This window comes from Petaurus breviceps, unplaced genomic scaffold (assembly GCF_028583685.1).
Source record: "Petaurus breviceps papuanus isolate PSGF00001 unplaced genomic scaffold, PetGlider_PUasm1.0 37, whole genome shotgun sequence".
Classification (NCBI taxonomy): Eukaryota; Metazoa; Chordata; class Mammalia; order Diprotodontia; family Petauridae; genus Petaurus; species Petaurus breviceps.
The window spans coordinates 108142026-108167101 of NW_027186296.1; the positions used below are offsets into that span (position 1 = coordinate 108142026).

General features: G+C 35.8%; 1 protein-coding gene across 3 annotated transcripts in view; it reads right to left on the reverse strand.

Moving 5' to 3' along the window:
- Positions 1–25076, reverse strand: part of LOC138169626 (protein FRA10AC1) — a 65204-nt gene that overhangs the window by 21390 nt on the left and 18738 nt on the right. For all 3 annotated transcript variants that reach the window (XM_069099263.1, XM_069099264.1, XM_069099265.1), the window contains exons 3-11: positions 24124–24219; positions 23946–23991; positions 22236–22312; positions 21444–21527; positions 19417–19501; positions 14652–14697; positions 5481–5594; positions 3068–3110; positions 1331–1455 (exon numbers count right to left, since the gene is read on the reverse strand). In XM_069099263.1, coding sequence (XP_068955364.1) covers positions 1331–1455; positions 3068–3110; positions 5481–5594; positions 14652–14697; positions 19417–19501; positions 21444–21527; positions 22236–22312; positions 23946–23991; positions 24124–24219 — 716 coding nt within the window. The remainder of the gene's footprint in view (positions 1–1330; positions 1456–3067; positions 3111–5480; positions 5595–14651; positions 14698–19416; positions 19502–21443; positions 21528–22235; positions 22313–23945; positions 23992–24123; positions 24220–25076) is intronic.

Sequence of the window (25076 nt, forward strand, 5' to 3'; positions counted from 1 at the left end):
CTTTATGTATGTACATGAATTTAGGGAGATCCAACATGTTCCTTGTTGACTAGTTGCTTGAGTAACTATTTTATATGTATCATATATGTTCTTACAAGGCAGGGACTCTAAAAAATGTAGTATGTAGAATAATGAGCACATAAATGACTATTAGTGACCCTAAAATAAAATGGTCTAAACTAATAAAATTTAATTTTTAATAATAACATAATTAAGAACTGATTACTCCAAATTAAACCACTTACATTTTTATTAAAAATTATAAAGTACATATGTGCATGTTGAATGAATAAATCTCTACAATTCCTATTATTATTTTTGAATTGATGAAAAGGCTGAGAGACGAGACAAAGTGAAAATTCTGCTCTAAGCCCTATTTCTTAACACAATGTGAATGATATGTTTCCTCTACCATTTAAATAACTTGGTCAAGCTTGAACCTAGGTCAAAATACATGAAAGGGCATTTATAATTTGGGTATTTGCGTTTATGTTCCAGACTTGTGATTTCACTAGTGTGGGGAATTCATAACGCGGAAACTAACTTTATTGATGCAGACTAGCAACTCATCTGTAACTGAGAGCCTTAGAGAGTTGTCAATGATACTAAAAGGCTTCTCTTGTCCAGGGTGACATAACGATTACACTCTCGGGTAGAACATGCCATCGGGATTTCCTAATTTCAAAACTGGCCCTCAGACTACTACACTTCACCATGGAATAATTCACTAGAAATAACAAGGGAAAAAAAATATGGTATTTATATTTCCATAAGTAGAACAAGACAGCCCTCTCCTGTCCAAAGATATAATTCAGCTTTAGCTTTGAAATTCCTACATTAGCATGGGACTAGATCAAATTCATTAAAATATTTTCTTTCTAAGTTGTCTGCTCGCTTCTACTGATTATCCATTATAATGATAGCGAATTTAAAGTCCATTTTTTATCATGGGCCCACAGAAAAAAAGAAGTTACTCTAAGAGTGAGACTTAAAATATAATTCATCTAAAATTTTTTGAAAGACAGACCTCAACTTTTAGATTCGGGAGTAACCTCAGATATCACTTGGTTCAATTTCCTCATTTGTCAGAGGAGAGTCTTACCCAGTCACACAGATATAGCAAAGGAGGGATTAGGATTCAATTTTCTTGACTTTCTCCCCATTGGCAAGTTACAACTTTTGAGATGTTTAAGACATCTGGAATTTCCCCTTACATCTTTTGCATTTTATATCTGAAGAACAGAAGTCAGGTTCAATTTTATATTTACAAATGGATTTATACATTTTAAAGTCTTTTATACACATAAATTATCTATTGATTTCCTCATACCTTTTCCCTTCTTTTTCTTGGAAATCTGCATTTTTGAAGAAGATAATTTGGATTTTTCATGTGATGATCCTTCACAATCTTCCTTAGTTCTATCCCTTATCTTTTTTGGTTTGACTTCTTTTCTCCTTTATGTTAAAAATTAAACAAAGAGTAGACTTTATATAGAATTTTCCAAAGAAGCAGCAATGTGTAAAAAAGTGTCAATTAAGAATTAGGAATTATAATTATAATGATAATGATGATTATGGCGATAGTAATAAAAATAATAATAATAGCACTTATATAGTGCTTTAGAGTTTGCAAAGTGTTTTACATATGTTATTTCATTCAGTACTCACAACAACCCAAGTTACAAAGGAAAAAACTGAGGCAGAAAGAGTCTAAGTGCCTAGAGTCATAGAGTTAGTTAAACATCTGAGGCAATATTTGAACTCAGGTTTTTCTGACTCTAAGTCCAGTACTCTATCCTTTATGCCACCAAGGAATAGTTGCCTTTTGAAAAATGCAAGTGAAATAATGGAACATTATAAATATAATCATATTTTAATGTTATCTTGAAAGGTTTCTAGCACAGAAGCTATGCTACAAGAAATAGGCAACACCAATTGAAAATGAAAAACACACTCAAAACCATGACCTATCACCCCCCCCTCCCCCTCTTCAACTTATTTTTTCTTTCTAGGCTGTTCCTGATATTGGGAGACAAAGAAGTTGGGTGGTGTTGGGAAGAATGAATAAGAAGACTAAACTGAAGAAATTCTTTTTTTCCAAACTCTAATAGGCAAAATATTTAATGAAGACTCCAAATATTTCAATGGTACAATGACTTTGATCTCTAATATCAATGTAATTATATTGAATGTCACAGCTTATTGCAAGTAAATTTATTAAAAGGGATAAAAGAAATTACTTCACATTTGCACTGATTGCTTTTTAAGAGACTGCTCCATCTAAAATCTCACCAAAAATACTAATAAACTCTAAAGTAGCAAGCAAATGTTTATGAACATCCATAACATATAACATCTGTAGACAGGTCAAATTAGTGACACACAAGAATACTACTTTTTATGTGCTGTATGATTCCTCTATAGTATGCTAGGATTCTTTACTTAATCACTGAATATCCATTTTATAGGATTTGGTCCATAATTTTACTATGTTAAGTGACTGTTCAATTTTAGAGTTTTTCTCTGATTTTAGGACATACTATTGGTCGTTACCTGTAATCTAAGGCCAAGTCCTTGATCAAAACAAAGCACCTCAACTGTAACATTGTTCCTATAGGAAAATGTTAACTGTTATATGGAGATGTTTTATGATATGATTTACTGCAAAGCAATGAACCAAAAAGTTGTAGTATCTGAGAAAAGGCTCTCCACCAAAAATTTCAACACCCATCCACTGCACCCATATAGGACTATGAGATTATAGATTATACATACTTAAAATACTTAGTACAGTGCCTGGCATTCAGTAGGTACTTAATAAATGTTTGCTGAATGACTGATCAAGAATGGATGATGAGCAAGCACCATATTCCTGGCTTACAAGGGCATATAAAGGAATCCTGACATTCTATGTAACTATCCAAACATTTGGCCAAGCAAACAACCCTCAAACCAATATTTAGGCACCTAATGTAGGTAAATAAACACCTACTTCAAGGGTACTGATCCAGTAGTAGATATGCTACTTGAGATGCCCAAATGAAATTTGTTTTAAAGATTACATTACCTGTGATGAAAATTTAGTCGGAAGGAACATTCTTGGCATAGTCCTAAAAGAAATATAAGTGGTAAAATTTACTTAACTGAATTTGGATAAGCAAATTATCACACCATTTTTAATTTTGCAAATTTTCCTTTTTTCCCAAATATTCTTTCTCAAGTAGTATTAATGGCAATAATTTGCTAAAGAAATAATGGGCATATTATCTGTCCCTCCTAACCTCAAAAAGATGTCATAAGCATAATAAAAAAAGGATTGATGGAGAAATAAAGTTAGAAAAGCATATCCAACTGACTTAAAAATATTATAACACTGCTGTAGGATGAAAGAAGGGGAAAAGGGTTATCAGTATGTTTGATAAATTAACAGAGATTGCTGCCAACACTGACTTGAATCAATTCAAAGAATTCTAAGAACAACAACCAATTTCTATATAATATCTTTACTCTTAAGAGACCAATGAATTTGCAACTACAGTTAAAGCTCCATCTTTTAGATGCTTGATTATCCTGGCTCCTTGATCTTGATCCCACTGGCTGACCTTTAGATGAAACAATAGTAGGAAATGATCAGAAGCAAGGAATGGAGATCAGATTCAAATACTTTTTTTTAATACTTTTTACCAGCAAATAGTGGCCATTAAGTGCTTAGCAGGCACAGTAAATGCTTTTTCATTGATAAAATAAAATTTTTAGATTATCTATGAATTTCCTTCATCTACAATATCAACCAGTCCATTAATACTGATTAAATAGTGATAAAATGCTACTTTATTTTTCTTCAAAATATCTACATGATTTAGGAAAGAACAGAGACCTATTCCCATATGTGTGCCCACAGAAAAAGTAAATCAAGAGCAACCAAATATCTTGGTCAAGTTTATGTGATAAATTACCAGAATCTTGGTTGTTAGATTTCCAATTTAGTATTCTGCTTGAAAAAAGTGGTGGTAGCCTACCTAGCTTGTCATTCCAGGTCCTAAAGAAGGCCAAATTAAGCAAGGTATGTAACCAGGTATGAAAGCTGGTGTTGTGTATAAACAGTTGAATGTGCATACTCCTAATGCATTCCAAATTCAAGTATAAAAGATTTCTGAATTTTCTACTATCATATATTATTCATACTTTTGTCTTCTCCCCTCAAATGCATGGATAACTAAGTATGTTTATCTCCAAAATCTCTTGCAACAGCTCCACCATGCCAGTCAAGAGACAATGAATGGTATCTTATAAAACAATTTTCTCTCATTGCACTTATGTGAATTATCTCCACTGTGATACATCAGTGGTGTATAAGTAACCTCAGAATACTTTCTATACTGAAGAATGCCTTTTTGAACAGACAAAGCCCCATGCTTTCAGAAATTATTTTTAGATTATCCATGCTCCCCTTTATAAATGCAGATAATTGAGAACTGATTAAATGGTTTTTAAAGTTTTTTCCTCTGATAATATATGGATATATATCTTAATCCTAAAACTAGTGGCACTCCATTTTGACAAATACAGAATTATTTTTACAAACTACTGAGGCACAATTATTAACAATAAGTATAGATGATACTTATGTAAAACTTTAAGGTTTAAAAGGCACTTTATGTTATCTTATTTGATCCTTACAACAATCCTGTAAGGTGAGCACACATCTAGTAATAGTAAGAAGAGATAACACAAAACTGACATGCTAACTTCTTCATTAAGCATAAGAATTTATTAAGCAACTAATATGCGGTAGGTTCTGGGGACACAAATACAAAACTGAGACAATCTTTGCTCTCAAGGAGCTTATGTTGTGAGGGGAATACCCCATATTTACCCATAAGTAAATACAGGAGGCATACATAATAAACATATGACTTTTGGAGGGGGGTAATAACAAATAATAACAGGGAACTCAGAAAAGGTCTCTTACAAGAGGTGAAATTTAAACTGAGCCTTGAAGGTAGCTAAATGCTTCAAGAGATCAAAATAGTAAGTGAAGCACTGCAGGCAAAGGGGGATGTACAAAGTATGTTGTAAATGGAGAACAGCAAGTAGACTAATTTTGCTGGAGTATGGGGTTCATGAGGCTATGGAGTAAGGGGCAATCAACCTATAAAGACAGGTTAGAGCCAGACTGTGAAGAGCTTTAAACACTAAACAGAGAAGACTGTGTTTTAACTTAAAAGCAATATGGAGCCAGGAGAAAAAAAAAAAACACTAGAGCTTCTTGAACCGAGAAGTCCATTGGAAATCATGAGGCAATGGATAATTTTTAGGAAGTTGCTTAATTTTAATTTGTAATTGTAGACCAACTAATTTTCTGATAATTGACATATGATTTCCAATTTTGTCTTATCTGCTAATGAACATTAATTGTTTTAAGTAGTTTTAGTTAGATGTCATGTTAAATTAAAACAATCCTTTTCAGATCAACTTACTTAATTTCACAAGTGCATTTCTCTTTTCACCATGTTCAATGTAACCAAAATTCACTTCCCAGCTCTTTAATCCTTCTTTTTCATCGCATCGTTTATTTCCACAGAAAAACTGACCTGAAAAAAGTGTCACATAGAAAATTCTCCTTAAGTAATAAATTAGTTAAAATAGTGTGTGCCTGTTTCATTTCTGACCTGCATGATGTAGCATTACTGTTGTTCAGTTGTTTTCAATCATGTCCAACTCTGTGACCGCATTTTGGGTTTTTCTTGGCAAAGGTACAAGAGTGGTTTGCCATTTTCTTCTCCAGCATGATATAACATTAGCTGTCACCTAAATCTAAAATCTAGATCTAAAAATAGTTTATATCTAATCTGGAATTGAAATGGAAACATATCCTAGACAATATAAAGTCAATTTTCCAAAAACTCACACACCAAACTGGCCATGTTAAACAATATTATCACTAGTTCTTAATGCTGTGGCAGTCCAGGATAGAGGGTCAGCCTTGAAGTTAAGAAAATCTGCATTTAAGTTCTGACACATTCTGGCAGCGGGACCCTCTGCAAAGTGAGTCACTCAACCCTTCAATTCCCCAGGCAACTCTTAGGTTAAGTTGTGGAAGACATGCCAATCTTCACTGGTAGAAGAAATTCTTTCTGGGAGTTCTCTACCCCAATTAAATTTCAGATCCCAATTGCTCCTATAAACAAAAAAATACTGTGTCAACAGTATCAAAATTACCAGATAAAAAGCAAAAAAATTCATTTAGATTCCTCAATTCCCTTGCAAGATGGATACTCTCAAATTATATGACTTCCTGCCATTCAATTTAGCTTGCATCTTTGGACAGCTAAATTTGTACTTGACACAAGCAATGCATTTACTTCATGGACTTAACATTGGACAATATAAACAAGCACTAATGATAACAGGATAAATTAAAAACAACTTATTCAAAATTTTTATAACAAAAGTAGTATTTTCAAAACACTATAAAAGTCTCTAAACGGTTTTACATAGAAATATCATGTGTAAAAGCACTATGCAAATATGTTATTAGTAAATATGTTAAAATATCATGAATAATTGTGGAGCAAAAATAATCGCTTCTAATTACTATCTGAAACACTATTCTGATATAACTTTTAGGTGAAAGTTTATGAAGAGGTTACAACAGGTGATTAGTGAGCCTAATTTTCCCTCTATCAATAATTTAGAATAATCAAATAGAACCATTTTCCAAACAATGGGAGTCAGTCAGTCTAGAAGATCCATTAGTGTCAAAGTAATATTTACTTTCTGTTTTCAAAATGTGGATTTGGCTATCATACAGTAATACCTCTATTAGTAGAGTAAATAGGATCCATTAACATACTTTCTTGTCAGAAACCATTAAGGGAGGGAAAAGTAACAGGGGTGGCACAGTCAAGCACACCAAGATGTCAAAAAAAAGGGGGGGAGGGTCACATTATGAAAACAGCATAAAAATATAAACTAAAATAATATCAAATGTGCAAGAATACTCATCAGTTAGGCTGTTTTCTCTGAGTTAGAGCATATTTATTTACACCAATTAACCTTTACTTATTCTGTCAAAGATCTACAGGAGCTAGAGATAAAAAGAGAACAAGGAAATCATTCCTACCTTCAAGGAGCTTATGCATATAAACTACTGTGGGAATACAATGCATAGAAAGAGGGACATAAGCGGAGAACTTGATCTGAAATGAAAGAGTTTTGTGGGCAGAAACGGAGAGGAAGCATACTCCAGACCTGGGCAAATGCAGGTAGTGACTTAATATGTGTACATGTTATACTATCCAACTCCAACAAAGTATAAGCCCCATGAGGACCGGAATGGTTTCACTTCTATCTTCACAGCCCAGCACTTAGCAAGACACTGGGCACAGAACAGGCTCTAAATAAGCTTGCTATATGGAAAGCAGCAGGTGGACTACTTTGTGTATCATCATATAGCCCAGTATGGCTAGGAAGTAGAGTACATAAAAAGCAATAATATGAAATAATGCTGCAAAGGTGGAGTCCTTTTAATCTCAGGTGGTAAAGTTTGCATTTGATCTGGCTCCAGATTGAACAGGGAAGGGGGAAAAGTCTGAACTTAAGAGAAGATTTAATTTTGGAAGAAGAAAACTAGAGATAAAATTCGGGAGAGCTAGAGAAGTTTAAAGAGAAGGGTTCAAGCCAAAGGAAAGGGAATGTGAGGACCTAATGGGAAGACAAAGAAAGACCTGGGGAGTAGAAAGAAGGAAGACAACTCTGGGAAGAAGAGGGAAAAACTGGAAAGACCAGGTCATTGGAGAAAGAAGACAAGGCAACAGATAGGCTGGTGAATATATAAAAGGCATGAGGAAGTGAAGGCGGTACGGAGAAAGCAATAGTTTTCTGCTGAGGCAAAACTGGATGTGTGCCTCTCAGTTGCCTTGAGAAGTTGTCAGTAAAAGTGACAAATGGCGAAGAAACAAGTGCAACATGAATGGAGAAACCCTTGCCATGGCTTGTAGAGGTGTTTCTGTGTTTCTGACACAGCCAGGTGACTGCTATCTCTGCTGACAAAAACACACAGGAGTCTGAGGAAGGAAAAGGTCATGAAGAGGCAGAAGGGAATCCTGCACCCTCTTGTTTCCAAGAAGAAAAAGCAAAAGAACAGTTGTGCTGATCTCTATGAAGCCCTGCCTAAAGAGAAAGCTGGCAGAACACAGCTGAGCTACAGGGTGAAGAAAACCCAAGAATGGTCATGAGAAGAGAGAAGGGATTGGTGGCTCATGACTGAGAGAGACTGAGGCAGTTAACTGTCATCTGATACTGAGAGAAGGCTCTTCTGTCTTCCTGGGGCATGTATGCAACATGAGACAAAGCCCCTCCCAAGAACTGTCAAAGCAGATGACTTCTACTCATTTACCTCTAATAATTCTCATGGACATACATAACACCAAAAAGAATCTAAAATGCACTTCTAAACAGAAGGTGGTCATCAGCACAAAAACCAGAGACATGGGTGATATTTTTACTGCTGCCATTGGTCAAAGGTGAAGGCTTTAGTGGAGAAAGATAGAATAGTGATTTAAGGAGATGTACTCTCCCAGTGATGGGGGAACAGCCAAATTGTGGCACATAAATGTAATGGAATATTACTATGCTATAAGAAAAAAATGAATATGAAGAATTCAGAGCAGCATGAGAAGATATAAATGAACTTATACAGAATGAAGTAAGAGCAAGCAAAACAATATACATAATGGCTAAAACAAGGCAAAGAACAACTAAAGTGAATAGTGTAGAATTATGATGACCAAGTTTGTCCTCAGAGAAGAACTGAGTGTACCTCCTTCCCATTTGCCAGACTGGGGGACTATGGATGTGTATTATTGTATGTGCTGACAAAATAACTTTTTTTGGTGGTGGTGGTGAGGCTTTTTGTTCTTTTTTTAAATCATTTGTAATGGATGGCTCACTGGGTAGGGATATGAATATATCAGAAAATAAAGGTGATGCAAAAACAAACAAAAAGATAAAATAAGATAAACAATAAAAGACGATAAACTGCCAAATAAAAAAAAAAAAGAAAATGCCACTTGAGGACAGGATCTGAATTTCTAGACCACAGTTTTGAAATATAAAAAAAGGTATCATTAAAATCTGCTAAAATGAGAACTACTAAAATATGGCTCATGTAAGGCTATAACTTATTCACAAATAACAAGACATATAATAGGGAGTGTTGGTGTGGCAGAGTTGCATACTCTAAGAAAACATACTCATGTGAAGAAATTCAAGAACTATAAAGGGCAACCACAGAGGCAAATATCAAGTGAAGCTCAACACGGATAGGAACAGAAGCAATACAGTCATCAGTATATTATACAGGTCACCTGGGCAGAAAGAGGAACTAGGTAAGATTGGGGAACAGATCAGAGCCTAGCATAGAGGCAGGATAATAGTAAGTGATGGGAGATTTCCAATTACTCAAACATCTGCTCTTTAGGCTGAAACTGGAACAACTGATATCTTCCTGACTTGCTTTAATGCTGATTTTATCCTTCAAAAAGTGGAGAAACTAATCAGGGGAACATCTATACTGGATTTAATTCTCACTGACAAGGAAAGACTGGTTACTGGGGTGGAAATGACTGAAACCATAAGGGGAAGTGACTGCTCCATCTTTAAATTTTATAACACAAAGGGAAAGTCAAGCAAGCATAGTTTGACATACACCCTCTATTTTAGAAGAGCAAATTTTAAAGGGTTCAGTTTAGAAAAGATAGTTAGGATCCTATGAACTATAATTCTATAAGGGAAGTCAGCACTAAAGAGCAGTGGCACTAAATTCTTAAATTCTGAAGATACTAAGAGAAACAATTCCAATGAGGAAAAGGGGAAGAGAATGATGTAGCTACAAAGAGAACTAACTCTTCGACCAACTTAAATAAAATTTAAATTAAAATTTAAAGTAAATTTAAAATTAAACCAACTTAAAAATTAAATAAAAAAAAATAAACATGCACAACAAGGCAGGTAAAAGAGAATGCCTACTAAAAAATGAGTGGTATAGTCCTATAAGACTAGAGCCAAGAATATTAAAGTTCAAAACGTGCTATGGCCATCAAAGAAAACTAAAGATGGTGAAAAAATCTTAGGGTAACAAAGTTTTTTGTTTTATTTTATTTTTTTTAGCTATATGGGGGGATTGGGAGTAGATCAAAGAAGGGACAGGATAGTGGTGATGGACAACGGAGAAAGAATAGCTGTTCAATTATTATTTTGCTTCTGTTTTCTCTAAGGAAAATGATCTCTGAACTGGAAAGAACAGGGGAAAATGGCTCCCAGGGAACTAATATGAATGATAATTAGGGGAAAAATAAGAAAGAACCAAGCTGTCCTTTAAGACCTCAGGATACTAGGCCTGCATAACTACATCCTAAGATAACGAAAGAACAGGTAGATGTGATTGCCAAAACTCTAGCAGCAATCAGTGAAAGAATGGGGAGAATGGAAGAGATACTACAGGACTGGAGAAGAGCAAATATCCTGACATTTGAAAAAAGGAAAGAGAACAGAGTCAGCAAATTACTAGCTAATCAACCTGATTTCGATTCCTGACAAAATTATATAATGTATTATTAAAACTATAATTAATTAACAAGTAACTAGCTTTATCAAGAACTGATTATACCAGACTAACATTAATTCCTTTTTTGATAGTTACTGGACTGACCCATTGAATTACTAGACTACTAGATTATCAGAGAGAATTTACCTAGATTTTGGCAAAGTATTGGATAGTGTTTCATGATATTCTTGGGAGCAGGGGAAGGAAAATAAGAGCTAAATGATAGTGTAGTTCAGAGAAACTGTGGAAAGACAGGCACACAAACACTGCTGATAAAGCTGTAAACTGGTTCAACCATTCAAAAAATATTTTAATTATGCTATGAAAGTGACTAAACTGTTCATAGCATCCTCTGTCAGAGATACCACTGCTAGGAGGTCAAAGGCAGAAAGAAAAGTACCATATACACAAGAAATATTTATGGCAGCATTTCTGCAGGAGCAAAGAACTAGAAATATGGTAGATGAAGAAAAGACACAAGCTTAGGGAGACAAATTTACTGATGCAAAATGAAGTAAACAAAACCAGGAAAACAATACAAATAATGCAAAAGGAATGAACAACAACAGAAAACTCAAGAGCACTATATAAAATATATGAGCAAGCCTGTCTTTTTTCTCTCAAAAAAAAATGCATCTCCTTTTCTTTTTGCCAAGGCAAGCTTCTTTCTATTTAAACTCTTTGTTAATATGGCATGGCTCTCTGGTGAGGGGAGAAAGGAATGTATACAAAAATGAAGATGACATAAAAATAAGATATCAATAAAAATATTTAAATTAAAATAAGAGAGAAACTTGTCAACAGACCAGGCCTGAAGTATGATCATTAATGATTCAATGTCAACTTGGAGTAAGATCTCTAGGGCAGAGCCTAGGATCTGTGCTTAACTCTCTGGTATTTAAAATATTTGACAAAGGCTTGAAGAAAGGCATTAATGGCATTATGAACCAAAGTTAGGTGGGATGGCTAACACATTAGATGACAGGACCCAAAAAAATCTTGACAGACCAGAAAACTGTTCCAAAACAAGTAAGATGAGATTTAATATAAGTGTAAAATCTAACCATTACTTGGGTTAAAGGAATCAACTCAAAAATACAAGATTGGGGAGGTAAAACTATGTAGTTATTTATTTGAAAAAGAAACCCAAAAAAGCTAATGGAAATTTAGGTTGCATTAAGAAAGGCACTGTGGGGGCAGCTAGGTGGCACAGTAAATACAGCACCAGCCCTTGAGTCAGGAAGACCTGAGTTCAAATCCAGCCTCAGACACTTACCACCTGCTAGCCATGTGACCTTGGGCAAGTCACTTAACCCCAACTGCCCTGCTTTCCCCCCTCCAAAAAGAAAAAAAAGGCACTGTGTCTAGGAAGGTGATAGTCTAGATTCAGCCTACCCTGGTTGGACCATATCTGGAGTATTCTATTCAGTTATATTAAGAACACTGGAAAGCTATGACAGTATGCAAAGCCAGGAAAACAGGAGAGCAAAAGGTTTCAATTTCATTTAGCACAAGAACTGAAGTAATTAGGGATGTTTATCTGGATGAAAAGAGAATAGCAAAGGGAGATGTGATAGCTGTCTTCAAATATTTGAAAGATTGCCCAAGAGTACAGAACCAGGAGCAACTGGTGGAACTTCCAGTGGCAGATTTAAGCTCGATTATTTAAGTAGAATGGGTTGCCTTGGGAGAGAATGGATGTTGTCTCACTGGAGATTTCTAAGGAAATATGTCTACTTGTCAGGTATGTTATGTAGGAGCTTCAAGAACAAGTGGAATTAAGATGACCTCTTAGGTCTTTCAAAACTGAGATGCTATGGTTGGTTAAAACACTTTAATAAATGGTGATAACCTTATAGGACCACTTTTTGCAGAAAGCAAAGAACTGAAAACTCTAGCTTTCAGTAGATACCCATCAATTGGGGAATGGCTAAATACACTGTGTAAATGAATGTAATGAAATATTACTGTGATTTAAGAAGTCAAACATGATAAATATAGAGAAGCATGAAAAGACATCAGCTGATGCAAAGTGAATTAAGAAAAGCCAGAAAAATAAAATACACAACTACAACAATGTAAATGAAAAAAATAACCACCATAAAACAACTGAAAACGAAGGTTGCAAAATGATAAAGAACTAACTTGGTGTAAAGTAATGCCAAGGAAAGGCAATTTCCCAAGGTTCAGAATACCAGCATAGGTGCTCTCCATTTTATTCAGTGACCAACCAAGAACAGAGAAGATCAAAACAAGACATCATTCAAAATACAGCATTTACTAAGGATGATTAAATAATCTCCAAGGACTACCCCACCCCAGGACCTTCCAATCATTCAATCAATTACAAAGAACCGGTTCTAAATACCTCTCCACCCCTAGGCTGTACCTTCATTAAGTCCACCACAAAGCCCCTCTTCTCAAATGGAGATTAGTTTCCAAACATAAGTAAAACACATTCATTTGCTCAACCATAGAACACAAAAAGGTCAAAAGTTCCCCACCCCTGGATCACAATTGAATCTACCCCAGAGTTACATCAAGTTTAAACTCAGCACTTAATACCCAAATGGAGGTCTTTTCTTCATCTTGACATGAGGCAAGTTCTCAGCAATCCCAGTTCCTGGGGAGACAAGGCTTAGCAAGGCCACAAGATACGTTGCCAGTCCCTTCACTAATTCATCCTCTGTCTGTAGAACAGTCCTAGAACCCCTGAAAACATTAACAAAACCCTCTCCTAGGATTTCTGTAAACATACAACAAGAAAATCCTTCTTCAGGGCTTCTGAACCAACAGAAAGGTTCCCAGACCCCTGCAACAACAGCACTGTCCTTCACCAGTGGACAGTATTCACTCTCTGTCTGCAGGACAGTCTCAGGGCTTCTTAACCAAAAGCCAGGTTCCAGGACTTCTTCAACAACAGGACTGTCTTTCACCAGTGGACAAATCTGGCAAAACAACATCAAAACAGACAGACAAAGTACCAGCAAAACAGCCATGTCTCCTCAGTCCTTGGCAGCTCAGGGGGCAGGTCTCAAAAGTCCAGGGCGATTCAAAGTGGCCCCAGCAATCCTTCTCAGTCTCTCTCTCTCCACGAGGTGCTGCTTCCAAAAAAAGGTCTTCCGCCTCTCTCTGGTCCTCTCTCTGGTCTCTCCAAATCTACGTCACCAGCTCCTCCCAGTTCAGGACTTTCTTTTCACATCAACAAGTCCATCCCACAGGTGGGATTAACAAGCTTTGGGTTTTAACACAATCAGTTTGAAAGCCAAGCCAATACAGGGGAATCTTTAATTGCCATTACTATCACACTTGGCCCCTGGAAGAGATACAAGAGGGCAACAGAAGAACTAAAGTATATTTCCTAAGGTAGGGTGTAAAACCCTTAACTCCAGGTTCCAAAAGTCTGCTGAGATTAGAAGAAATAAAGTTTTTTTTTAAAAAGAGTATGATCAGAAAAGTGACACTTAGAGGAAGATCAATCAACCAATTAAGAACCTAGAGATCATAACAATATTATAAGATGCCATAGAGAAAAACTGCTGAGAAAAAAGTTTAAAATAAATATTTAAAAGCTATCTGATAAGGAATGATTATAGTAAGAAGTTTACTAATATATCCAATATTCTTATTTCATTTTTGCTGAAAATAAAATAATTTTATACTCATTTACTTGTACGTCACATGTACATCTTCTTTATGGAGCAGCAAGGTGACGCAGTAGATGGAGCACAGAGCCTGGAATCAGGAAGATCTGAGTTCAAATCTCGCCTCAAACACTAGCTGTGTGGCTCTGGGCAAGTCACTTAACCCTGTCTGCTTTAGTTTTCTCATCTGTAAAATGAGCTGGAGAAATAAATGGCAAACCACTCTAGTACCTTTGCCAAGAAAAACCCAAAGAGGGTCATGAAGAGTCAGACCCAACTGAAAAACAACTAAACAACACAACTTCTTTCTATAGATATTGTCTAAGCCCAGAAATAACCTTCACCAATGCTAGTTTGAAGCATAATAAATAGTTTGTATGTTGAAAGGAAAAAATTACCTTTTCCTGAAACTACTTCTTTTTCTATTCGCCATCGAAATCCAAACTAAGAAGAAAAAAATTACATTAAAAGAGAAACATGTTTTAACATTTTAAAATCAAATTAAACTTAGCATGGATTTAGAATGAGAAATTCCAATCTAATTAAAAAGAACTAATCAAAAAAGCAACAATATTTCTTTTTCTGTGAAATCGGGAGGATAAATTATCAATTTATTGTTCATCATTTATTCTACTTACTTCAACCCTATATTGAAGCTACTAGAGTTTATAGATGTTAATAAGTATCAGTTTATGCCATCTATGGAGTTAGCTCAGTGAATAATACATATTTCTGAATGTTACTAATACAGAAACGCTGGTACTGTGATGACATCAGGCTGACCAAAGTACAAATAAGCAAATGACTTTCACTACCAAGAGAAATTTTGAAATTAAAAAGTTTAGGTTAAACCCATGGTCTAAGCAACCTCAGCTGGGAAAGCATTTTATTGACCTCAACCTTGCTTTTATTCAGTAGACTCCTCTTTCTCCCCATAAGGTTGGACCAAATATAGTCAGGAATAAGAATTGAAACATACTTGGACTCCTGGTAAAAAAGCAATACTCCCCCCCACCCTTACCCCAAAGGGCTAGTCATATTTTCCTCTCCAAATTAAGAACTCCAACATTCAGATATAATTTTGATTATAATTTTAGCAAATGGTCTATTTTTCTACTCAGGACTCTTTTACTTTGTGTTACTTTGCCAGGACATCCACAACAATTACCAACTTTCTACTACACCCCACCCCTCCTTCTTCCAGCTCCCCTTTGTATGTTGTCTTCTCCCATTAGAATGTTAGCTCCTTGGGACCTGGAACTATCTTGCTTCCTCCTGGAAGCTCACACCATACCTAGACTACTTCTCACATTAGAAGTACCCTGCTACCCTTGAAGCCTCTCCTTTTGACTGGCTGATTCTGGCTGATTCCTCCAGGATCACCCATTTTAGGGAGGAGGCCCAGTCGTCCAATCATATCATCATTCTTCTTCAGGATGCACTCCTATTTCTCCACAGAACTTTCTGCACTATGTCCCCACTATGGATACCTTCATTTGCACCCCCTTCTCTTTTTTAGCTGTTTTATGTGCTGTCTTCCCCCACTTGGATGTAAGCTCTTTGGGTGCAGGGACTGTCTTTCTGCTTGTATGTGTATCCCTACAGCTTAGCACAGTGCCTGGCACACAGCAGGCACTCTATCTACTTTCTATATTAAATGTTAATGAAGAAAACAAAGTAAAAAAATGTTTAATGTATAAACTAAAGCCCAACAAAAATAAAATCAACAAAATCTATGCTAAATACTAGAATAAAATGCAAACTCTTCAGAATGTTTAAAGCCTTTCCCAATCTAGTTCCCACCCACCTTTCCAAAATTATTTGTCACTTCCCTTCACATACTCTATGTTCCTGTCAAACTGGACTCCCATCTCTTTCCCAAACTTAACATTCCTTCTCCTCTCTCTCTGTCTTTGTAAAGGCTATCCCCCATGACTCTCCTTACCTCCAACTCTTAGAAACCCTGGCTTCTATCAAAAGTTCAGCTCAAGAATCATGTGATCTATGAGGCCTTTCCTGATCCCTCCCAGTTGCAGTGCCTCTTCCCACCTCCACCAAAATTACCTTGTACTTGCTCCATATTTACTTATGTGTACATACATATTTACTTTACATTTACTTACATACAATTTCCCTTCAGAAAAAGTAAGCCCCTAAAGGGGAGAAAGTTTTGTTTTTGCCTTTGCATCCCCAAGGCCTAATACAGTCCCCAAGGCCTAATACAGTACCTTGCACATAACAGACATTTAATAAATATTTGTTGAACTGAATAGAACATCCAGAACAGTCTATGCCAAAAAAATTTTGAGGTAGCTCAATTTAAATATATAATTAGGTTTATAAATATATTTAGGAGCTGCCTCCCAAAGAAATTCAAAGTTCATCTCTAGTGTCACTTCCTACAAGAAATTCATCCTGATCCCTAAATTGTTAGTGCCATTTCCCACTGTAAATCATTATCTACTCTGTTCATTTTTGGTACTTATATACTTTACTGTTTACATGCTATTTTTCCACCAGAAGAATGTAAGCTCCTTGATGACAAAGACTGTTGATTTTTTATATCTCCCCAGCACTTGGCACTGTGTGTGGCTCATGGTAGATATTTGATAAGTCCATGAATGGTCATCTAGATTTTGCTTAAAGACTTTTAGTGGGGGAAACTTTCCGAGGTAGCGCACATCCTTTTTGTATGACTAATAATTAACTAAATTTTTCCTGTAATTGAACCCTCCCCTAAGCAACTTCCATAGATTACTCTTAGTTTTCTCCTCTAGATTAGAATAAATCTAATCCCTCTTCCAAACAACATCACTTCAAACACTCGAAGACAACCAAAAGATCCAACCTAAAAGCTCTTTTCTTATGCCAAGCCCCAGAACTTCATGTCATAATAGTCATGAGCAAGGATATTCACCACCATGGTTTGCTCTCTACTAGACACTGACCAGATTATCAATGTCCTTCCTAAAATGTAGTGCCTAAAAATGAACACAACATTCCAGATGTAGTATAACCAGGAGAGAGCACAGTGGAACTCTTACCATCCTAGCCTTGACATTCCACCTCTCTTAATAAACCATATCATGTGTTTTTTTTGGCAGTCATATATAATATTCCTGTCACACACTGAGGTGCTATAGCATCTCTCCTATTCTCCCCAATATTCTAAAGATCAGTGGCAGTGAATTAGCAGTGACATTGGACAATTTTTTTGTGGATGTACTATATTTGGGACTGATGACTTGAGAAAGGAAGCTACGTGTTCTCAAACCATTCCTCTAATTATTGGTTTTTATTTTATCCCTTCCAATACAAAGATCATTACCCTTGACAGAGGGGTAAAAAAGTCCAATTACACACTATAAATATTTATTATTAAACCACAGTTCTATTTAAGCATAATTCCAGTGAAAATCTAATTATCACTTGAACAAAGACTCTCAGAATAAGCAAATCCCAGACAGTTAAGAGATAGCCTTTTCTAATATAAGTGATTAAAAATTATGTACATGTAGATTTTCCATAACAAATTTTTAAGCCTAAAATAATTCTCCAATGTCTACTAAATCCATGCTCCTAGGCCACATCCATCAGCCACAACCAGTAAAGCTAACAAGTATTTTTTTTTTTTTAAAAGACTGGATCTCCCTATCTTTCCCAGGTTGGAAGTACATGGGCTATTTAAGGCTCTGATCCACACAGCTGTAACTTGTTTCCAATATGGTATATTTCAGGCCTCCTTAGGCAACCTTGCAGGACCCAGCACCAGCACAGCCACCACCAAGCTCACCTTATTAGTGTCCAACTAAGGGCAGATAACTGTTTGGTTTAAGCCACTGTAGCACAGAACTCCCAGCTCAAGAGCTCCACTAGCCTAAACTTCCTTAGTAGCAGGGAACAGAGGCTGGCAACCATACCCAGTCTAAACAAGCTTTTATTGAAGACATAAAGAAAGAAAGAAAAAACAGTCCTTGCCCTAAAGGAGTTTCCATTCAAAAGAGGAGTCAACATGTAAATAACCAGATACAAAAAAAGAGAAAGCCACAGATGGAAGGTAATCTCAGAGGGAAAGGCACCAACAGCTGATGGGACCAGGAAAAGCTTTCTGCAGAAGGTGAAACTTGTGCTAAATCTTGAAGAAATCTAAGGAACCTAAGACCCTAAAGGGAAGAGAATGAATTCTAGGCATGGAGAACAGGCATAAAAAGGCACAGAGACAGGAGATGGAGGGTCAGTAAGCCAGTGTAGCTGGATCACAGAAAGTGTGGAGGGGAGTAAAGCGTAAGGAGACTAGAAAGTTATGAAGAGCTTTAAATGTCAAACAGGAAATTTCATGTTTGCCCCTAGAATAGGGAACCCCTGGAGTTTATTGAGGGGGAATGGAAGAATGGTGACACAGTCAGACCTATGCTTTAGAAAAATTGCTTGAGAAGATGATAGAGTAGCAAGAAAGACCAGGCAAGTTCTCCTCCACAACTCCTCCACAAATATCTAGAAAATGCACCAAACTGAATCTTCATCAAGAAATCCAAGGGGAAAAAAAAGATTCCAAAATTAGTCGAGGCAAAGAAAGCTGTGGTTACTGTTTCCCTAGATATTAGGAAGGTTTTTGATAGAGTATCTTATATTATTCTTCGAGGGAAATGGATTAGACAATGATAAAATAAGATGATTTTCTAAATTACTTCAGCAGTCAAATGTTAATTTAAAGAATGCAAACTAATTTTTAAAGTAGTATATATAAAATGTAATATAAGGAAGAAAATCTACCATTGCTATTTAGCACCAACAATCAAGAGCTAATTCTACTTAAATAAGCTCAAGTGCAACAGAAGAAATCGCCTGACCTTAATTTGGAGAACAACTTCTACTTCCCAGTGTCACATGTGAAAGAACAAAAGGAATCACTTCACAGGAACAAACCACTGCCTGCAGCCATGCAGCTGTAAGCTTCTCCTACAACAACCCCACTACAAAGTGCTCATCTCCAGCATGCATTACATACTCCATTGATATATGGACATGGGGACACTCAGAAATGTAGAATCTGAATGTTTAAAAGGTTAACATTAAAATGCGTTATAGAAGTTAATCTTTTACTCAAATAAGAATCAAATTTAGAAAAATAATTCATAATAATGGCAAATTTTGGAGCTATACCTGGTTTTCTTTGTATCTACTGAGATCAGCTATGCAGTATTCTTTAAATAATTTATCATAGTATTTCTTTGCAAGCCTCTTCTCCCTGGAGCCAGAAATATATAAATATCACAATTTAAGAAATCCAACCAGAGTTATTACTTGGAAGCAAGGTCAAATAAAACAACATAAACAGAAAATACAATTATTAATTTTAAAAGATGTATATGGAAGTGCACTACAAGTACAATTTTATTGAGAAATCTAATAAATAATTTTTAAAGATGCAAGTCAAATAAATGAAAGCTTAAATAAAATTGCCAGGAATTAACAAAAGACCCAAGAAACACTCTTTTATCCTAGAAACGTCTAATCTTTGCCTAGGAGAAGTCCCAAGAAGTAGTTGGGCCTGTTGGCTAGTTACTAGAGCAGCTCAACAGTTAGTTACAGGAGCAGCTCAATAGCAATTACACCATAACTAAAAGAACTTCATTTTAAAGATATTTATCACCATTTAAATAGACAATATTAAATAACCCCATTCAATAAGTCAATTCATTCAGTTTTGGGGGGGGGGGTGTATTTCTCTAACTCATCCTAGCATTGCTGTGAGGATGCAATTCTTAAAATTATGGTCCACAGCAGTGGAATAATAAAGTTATTTTGTGGATGAAATGGTCAACTGCTAATACTTGCACTAAAAAGTTTTCAGGCTAAAGCTATGCTTTCCATACTATCTGGCACAGAACTTTTGAGATCTCAGTCAAGCACCTGAAAATATCAAAAGTCCATTTTCTGAGGAAAATAATGGCTCTACCTGAAGTACTCTTGCTTTTCCACACTTAAGTGAATTCACATCCTGTCCAGGTTAGAATTTAAAACCAGCTCTGAAATTTTCACAACAAAATGGCACCTTGGGTCTCTTTGTATCAAAAGGAAATGATATTCTCTTGAACCAAAAACACAGACTATCTGTGCTCTGGTTACTATAAAAGAAGATAGTCATCAACTGACTATGACAAAAGATCTGCTATATGTTCAATCAAGACATCTTCTATTAAGTTAGGTTGTCAGAAAACAGAGGACCTGGACCACAGTAATAATAAATGACATTTCCAGCACTTCAAAAGTTTGAAAAGTGCTTTACATATATGGAATGGGGGGCTGATGAAAAGGTCCAGTGTCCCCCAACTGAGAAAGACTGGAGGCTACTTCCAGAAGAGCAGAAGATGGCATGTAAGGGAAGGATCCTACTCTCTGATTTAGAGCAAGTACAGGCACCTGTAACTAGTTTTGGTCCACTAACCACATGGTGAAGAAAGACCTTTTTTGATCGTCCATGGGGCCAAACCTAGGGCAAGAGTGAGAATGGAGGTTGGGTGTCAAGAAGCACTAACAAGGCCAAGCAAGGCTCTTGTTGGAGTTCTTTTATGCCTCGCTACTGTTCTGATGAAAAAGACAACACTGTAAACCCTGGACAGCAAAGGGTCTTTGGCTTTCCCCATCAGAAGCAAGAATGATTAGGAATAAAGATCCTCAGAGCTTATAAAGGCACCTCTTCTGACCATATTATTTCAAACATTTTCTTGTTCAAAGTAATGCCCTCAGTGAGTTTTTAATCCTATATTTTCAATATTTAAGAGGTTCAATAAAGTACTCGTCTGCTTGTGCAGAAATCTGTTGTTTTTAATTCACTATGTATGTCCCCTCATGACCAGGCCCTTTATTCCACAAGTGAGGAAAATGAAATTAAGAGAAGTGAGGAAAATTGCCCAAAGTCATATAACTAATTAGTAATAGATTTAGGACTAGAATTTTGTTCTCCTCACTCCTGGCCTAGCTTTTTCCACTGTTACCATCGTATCTCCAAGGTTTTACCTCCTTGATATTCCAAATCAGTAAAGTTTTTATAAACCAAATTGTTGAAGAATTTGGATTATTTTTTTGCATTTTCCTCTCTACTTTTCCAAAAAAAAGGTAAAAATATGAATCTGAAAATTAACCATCAAAGAACCTCAATGTGACATGTCCCATGTAATAAAAATTACCAAGTCATGTCCATTTCATCTTCTTCGTTCCATAGGAATCTATGATTTTCTCTTATAACATCCAAATCTGTCTTGTCATTTTCCCTAGAAAAGATAATGTTTTTAGGAATTATTCAATTTAAATGTAATTTAGAACAAAAGTACATACCCAGATTCACCAGTATTTGGGGTGAATTTATCCCAAAGAGGCCATTTGGCAGACAATGCAATCACAGATATGCATGGTCAATTGTAAAAATTTCCTACTGCAATGCTACTTGGTCAGAGAAAGAACAAAAGAGGGTCCAAGTGTTGTTCTTGGAACAGAAGTTGTGGTGCTATACAGATTCTTATGCTATACATATAGAACAATTTGTAAATGTAGCCTCCACTATACTAAACTTTACATCCACAATAACTAACAGAAGAAGAAAAAGATTAGCACTTTCTATGTGCTAAGCACAGTGGGGAAACAGCTGAAAGTGGTCTGGAGGCTTGCATCTCAGCAACACAAGGCAAAAAGTTCATTTATCAGAGCCAGGGATCCAGGGGTAAAGTCCAAATTTCTGGTATGATGAAGATGGAAGAATAGCACCATGATAAGGGGACAAACAGGGAAATGGCAACCTGGACTCCAGCAAGACAAGGCAAAGTTCACCTATCAGAGCTGGAGGACCAAGGTAGACACCAGTACAACACATCCTCAAGATAACGAAACTAAGAGATGCTATACCTCTAATTCACATAACCTTCAGCAAGGATATATAAACTATACACTTCTAATTTACATAAATTTGTCATTACAATACTTACCCTGAACGTCTGAAATCTTCTTTTTTGCCGCCATAATATAAAATATAATCATTCACCAACTTCTTATGCCTTTCATACTGAAATATGAAAAATTAAGGAATTTTTATCCTTAGCTATTGTTACTTCATTAATGAATGACATAGTGCTTCATAATGCCATTCATTCTAATAACCAAATAATGAAATATGGAATTTCTCATTTCTAAAAACATAAGGAGAATTCACTTTTTCCGCCTAGAAAAATAAGATTCAGCTCCTGGCATAATTCAAGACTGAAGAGGATAAACTATAGCTTTTAAAACTGAATTGTACACTTAAGAATGATGATCAACACAATGGAATCGATTCCAGAGGACTTATGATGAAACATGCTATCTGCCTCTAGATACATAAGGTGACAGATTTAGAATGTAGACTAACATTTTTTTAGACATGGCTAATGTGGCAATTTGATTATACATATTTGAAGCAGGTTTTGTCTTAGTGGGTTGGGGAGGGGAAGAGGATGGTAGGGAGAGAATTAAATAAAAACAATCTACTTTCAAATGACAGACAAAAGGAAAACTTTCAGAATAGAGTGTGATTTAAATTGTTCTAAAAATACATTACATATAAAGTTTATAAATCAATAAGATGAAATCTTATTTTAAAATTAATTAAAATTTTAAAATATGGTTATAACCTTTAACTTAGAAGCACAGAGTTTTACATCTGGAAGGGAACTCAGAAGGCATCTAGTTCAATCTGCCTGAAATATGAATCCTTCTATATACCTTCCTAACAGTGGTCATCCATTCAGTTTCACATATGGAAATATCTTTTGCATGAGACCTTTTAAATAAAATTCATAAATAATAGTTACATTTAAGTAGTACTTTAAGGCAGTGGGAAAATCAATGAAAAATTTTAATACATGAGTCACTACTCAAAGCATTTATAGTACATCATTCATTCATTAGTTTATGCATCAGTCCCCATTCCCCCTTCCCCTGCACTCCTTCCCTCACCTCTAGTAAGATGAAACTGACTCAGGGGAAGTGGTAAAAGGAAGGAGAAGGGAAACAAAACAGCTAAATAACACTGGCTCTTCCCACCCCTGGCTACTGCAATAATTACCCTGACCCATGTCAAGTTTCAATCAGGTTCTTTTCATCTCCCAGGATTTTCAACAGCAATATGGACCAACCCGTAGTCAGGAAAAATTGAAAAGGTGGCCCGGTCCCAAGTAGAAGCTGAACTGGAGCCCAGTTGTTTCAGGTATAAGGTTTGTAGGGAGAAAAAAACTTTAAAAGGCTATTTTGGGGACCAAAAGTCAGAGCAGACCTAATTAAAGCCTTCAGGTACGGTTCTACAGAGGTTTTAAATGTGAAAGGTCATGAGTTAGAAGGTCATTACAGGCCAGATAAAATGAGGTAGGAAAGGCAAGAAAAACTATTTAAGCTGGTAAATCTCTTAAATCTCTCCCTAAGGCTTCAGAAAGGTTTTATTCTTTTTGTCACTGTCTTAACTTTAGGTGTTAACAAAATATTATCCATTAGGACAAATGGAAAAATTTTAGTTCGGTAATGACATTGTGTGTATATGTGTGTGTATTCAATAATGAAAAATGTATCTCTAAGCTTCTGGAGAAGATTTCACTGAAATAAAAAAAAGATTAAAGTTTTCAATGTTCCGCTATTCATTAAAGGAGTGAGAACTATTAAAAGGATACAGCATTCATAGCTATTAGATGAAACCTCCTATTTCTTGCTTCTTCCCTGTTAAAAGGAATTTTAAGAACATTAAAAGTTCTAAAATTTTTATACATTCAAATCCCCTAGATTTATATAAACATTATATAAACCATGAAAAAACTTACAAACTCAAAAATTCACAGTAGAATATCTTACCGATCTAGCTCATCTGCTGCAACATGTCTATGAGGCACTTTTGCATATTTTTCTTTCTGAAATGGCTTTTTGAGCAATGAATCTTCATCAATTGTCCTAGTGCAGTAGGTAGGAAGAAAAAAGAATAAATATTTCTAGTTAAAATAGTTTTTCTGACATTTTATATTTTCCAATTGGGTAACATATTAGGACACTCAACAATAAATTCCAAATAAATGTGATTAGAGCTCAATGTTTGTCCTAAAAATAAAACTACTGGCCTTGAAGTAATAATTTCCTGTCTCTATAACTTTAATTTTCATACTTCTAAAATGGAAAAAAAAAAACATTTACCACATCCTTATTTCATAGGGGTTCATGTGTATAAGTAAAGATCTTTAGAGGGCTCTTCCACCTCTCAAATTCTATCATGCTAAGATGATGAGCTTTCTTTGGGCATTTTTAATTCCTTCATAGAGAGGCAAGATTATTTAATTGGCCATCAAAATAAATTAGACATGATCCATAATCCTCAGTCTAGGATTCAATTCTCTCAATAATATATTAGAAAGACAATGTGCTACTATGCTTTCTCTTCAAGCTCTTCTGACTCTCCAGACTTTTCCACCATGACTCAGCTGCCTTCTTACCCTGGACGTTGTCAACACCTGTGATCTTCTTATCCTGGAGCATCCCTCTGCCCAGGCAGTCCCCTTCTCCCATTGGTGTGTTCCTCCCAAAGAACATTCGTTTTGAAGGGTGCCAGCCAGTCATCCATCATTCCTCTCCTGGCTCTGCTTTCTGATCTCCAAATTGTTACCCCCCTTCTCCTTCACCCCTCTTTAAGCTCCCTTTTATGTGTGTCTTCTCACATTAGAATGTGAGCACCTTGAGGATAATAACTTTCTTTTTACTTCTATTTGTATCCTCAGTGCTAAGCACAGTGCCTAGCACACAGGAAGTGCTTAATAAAT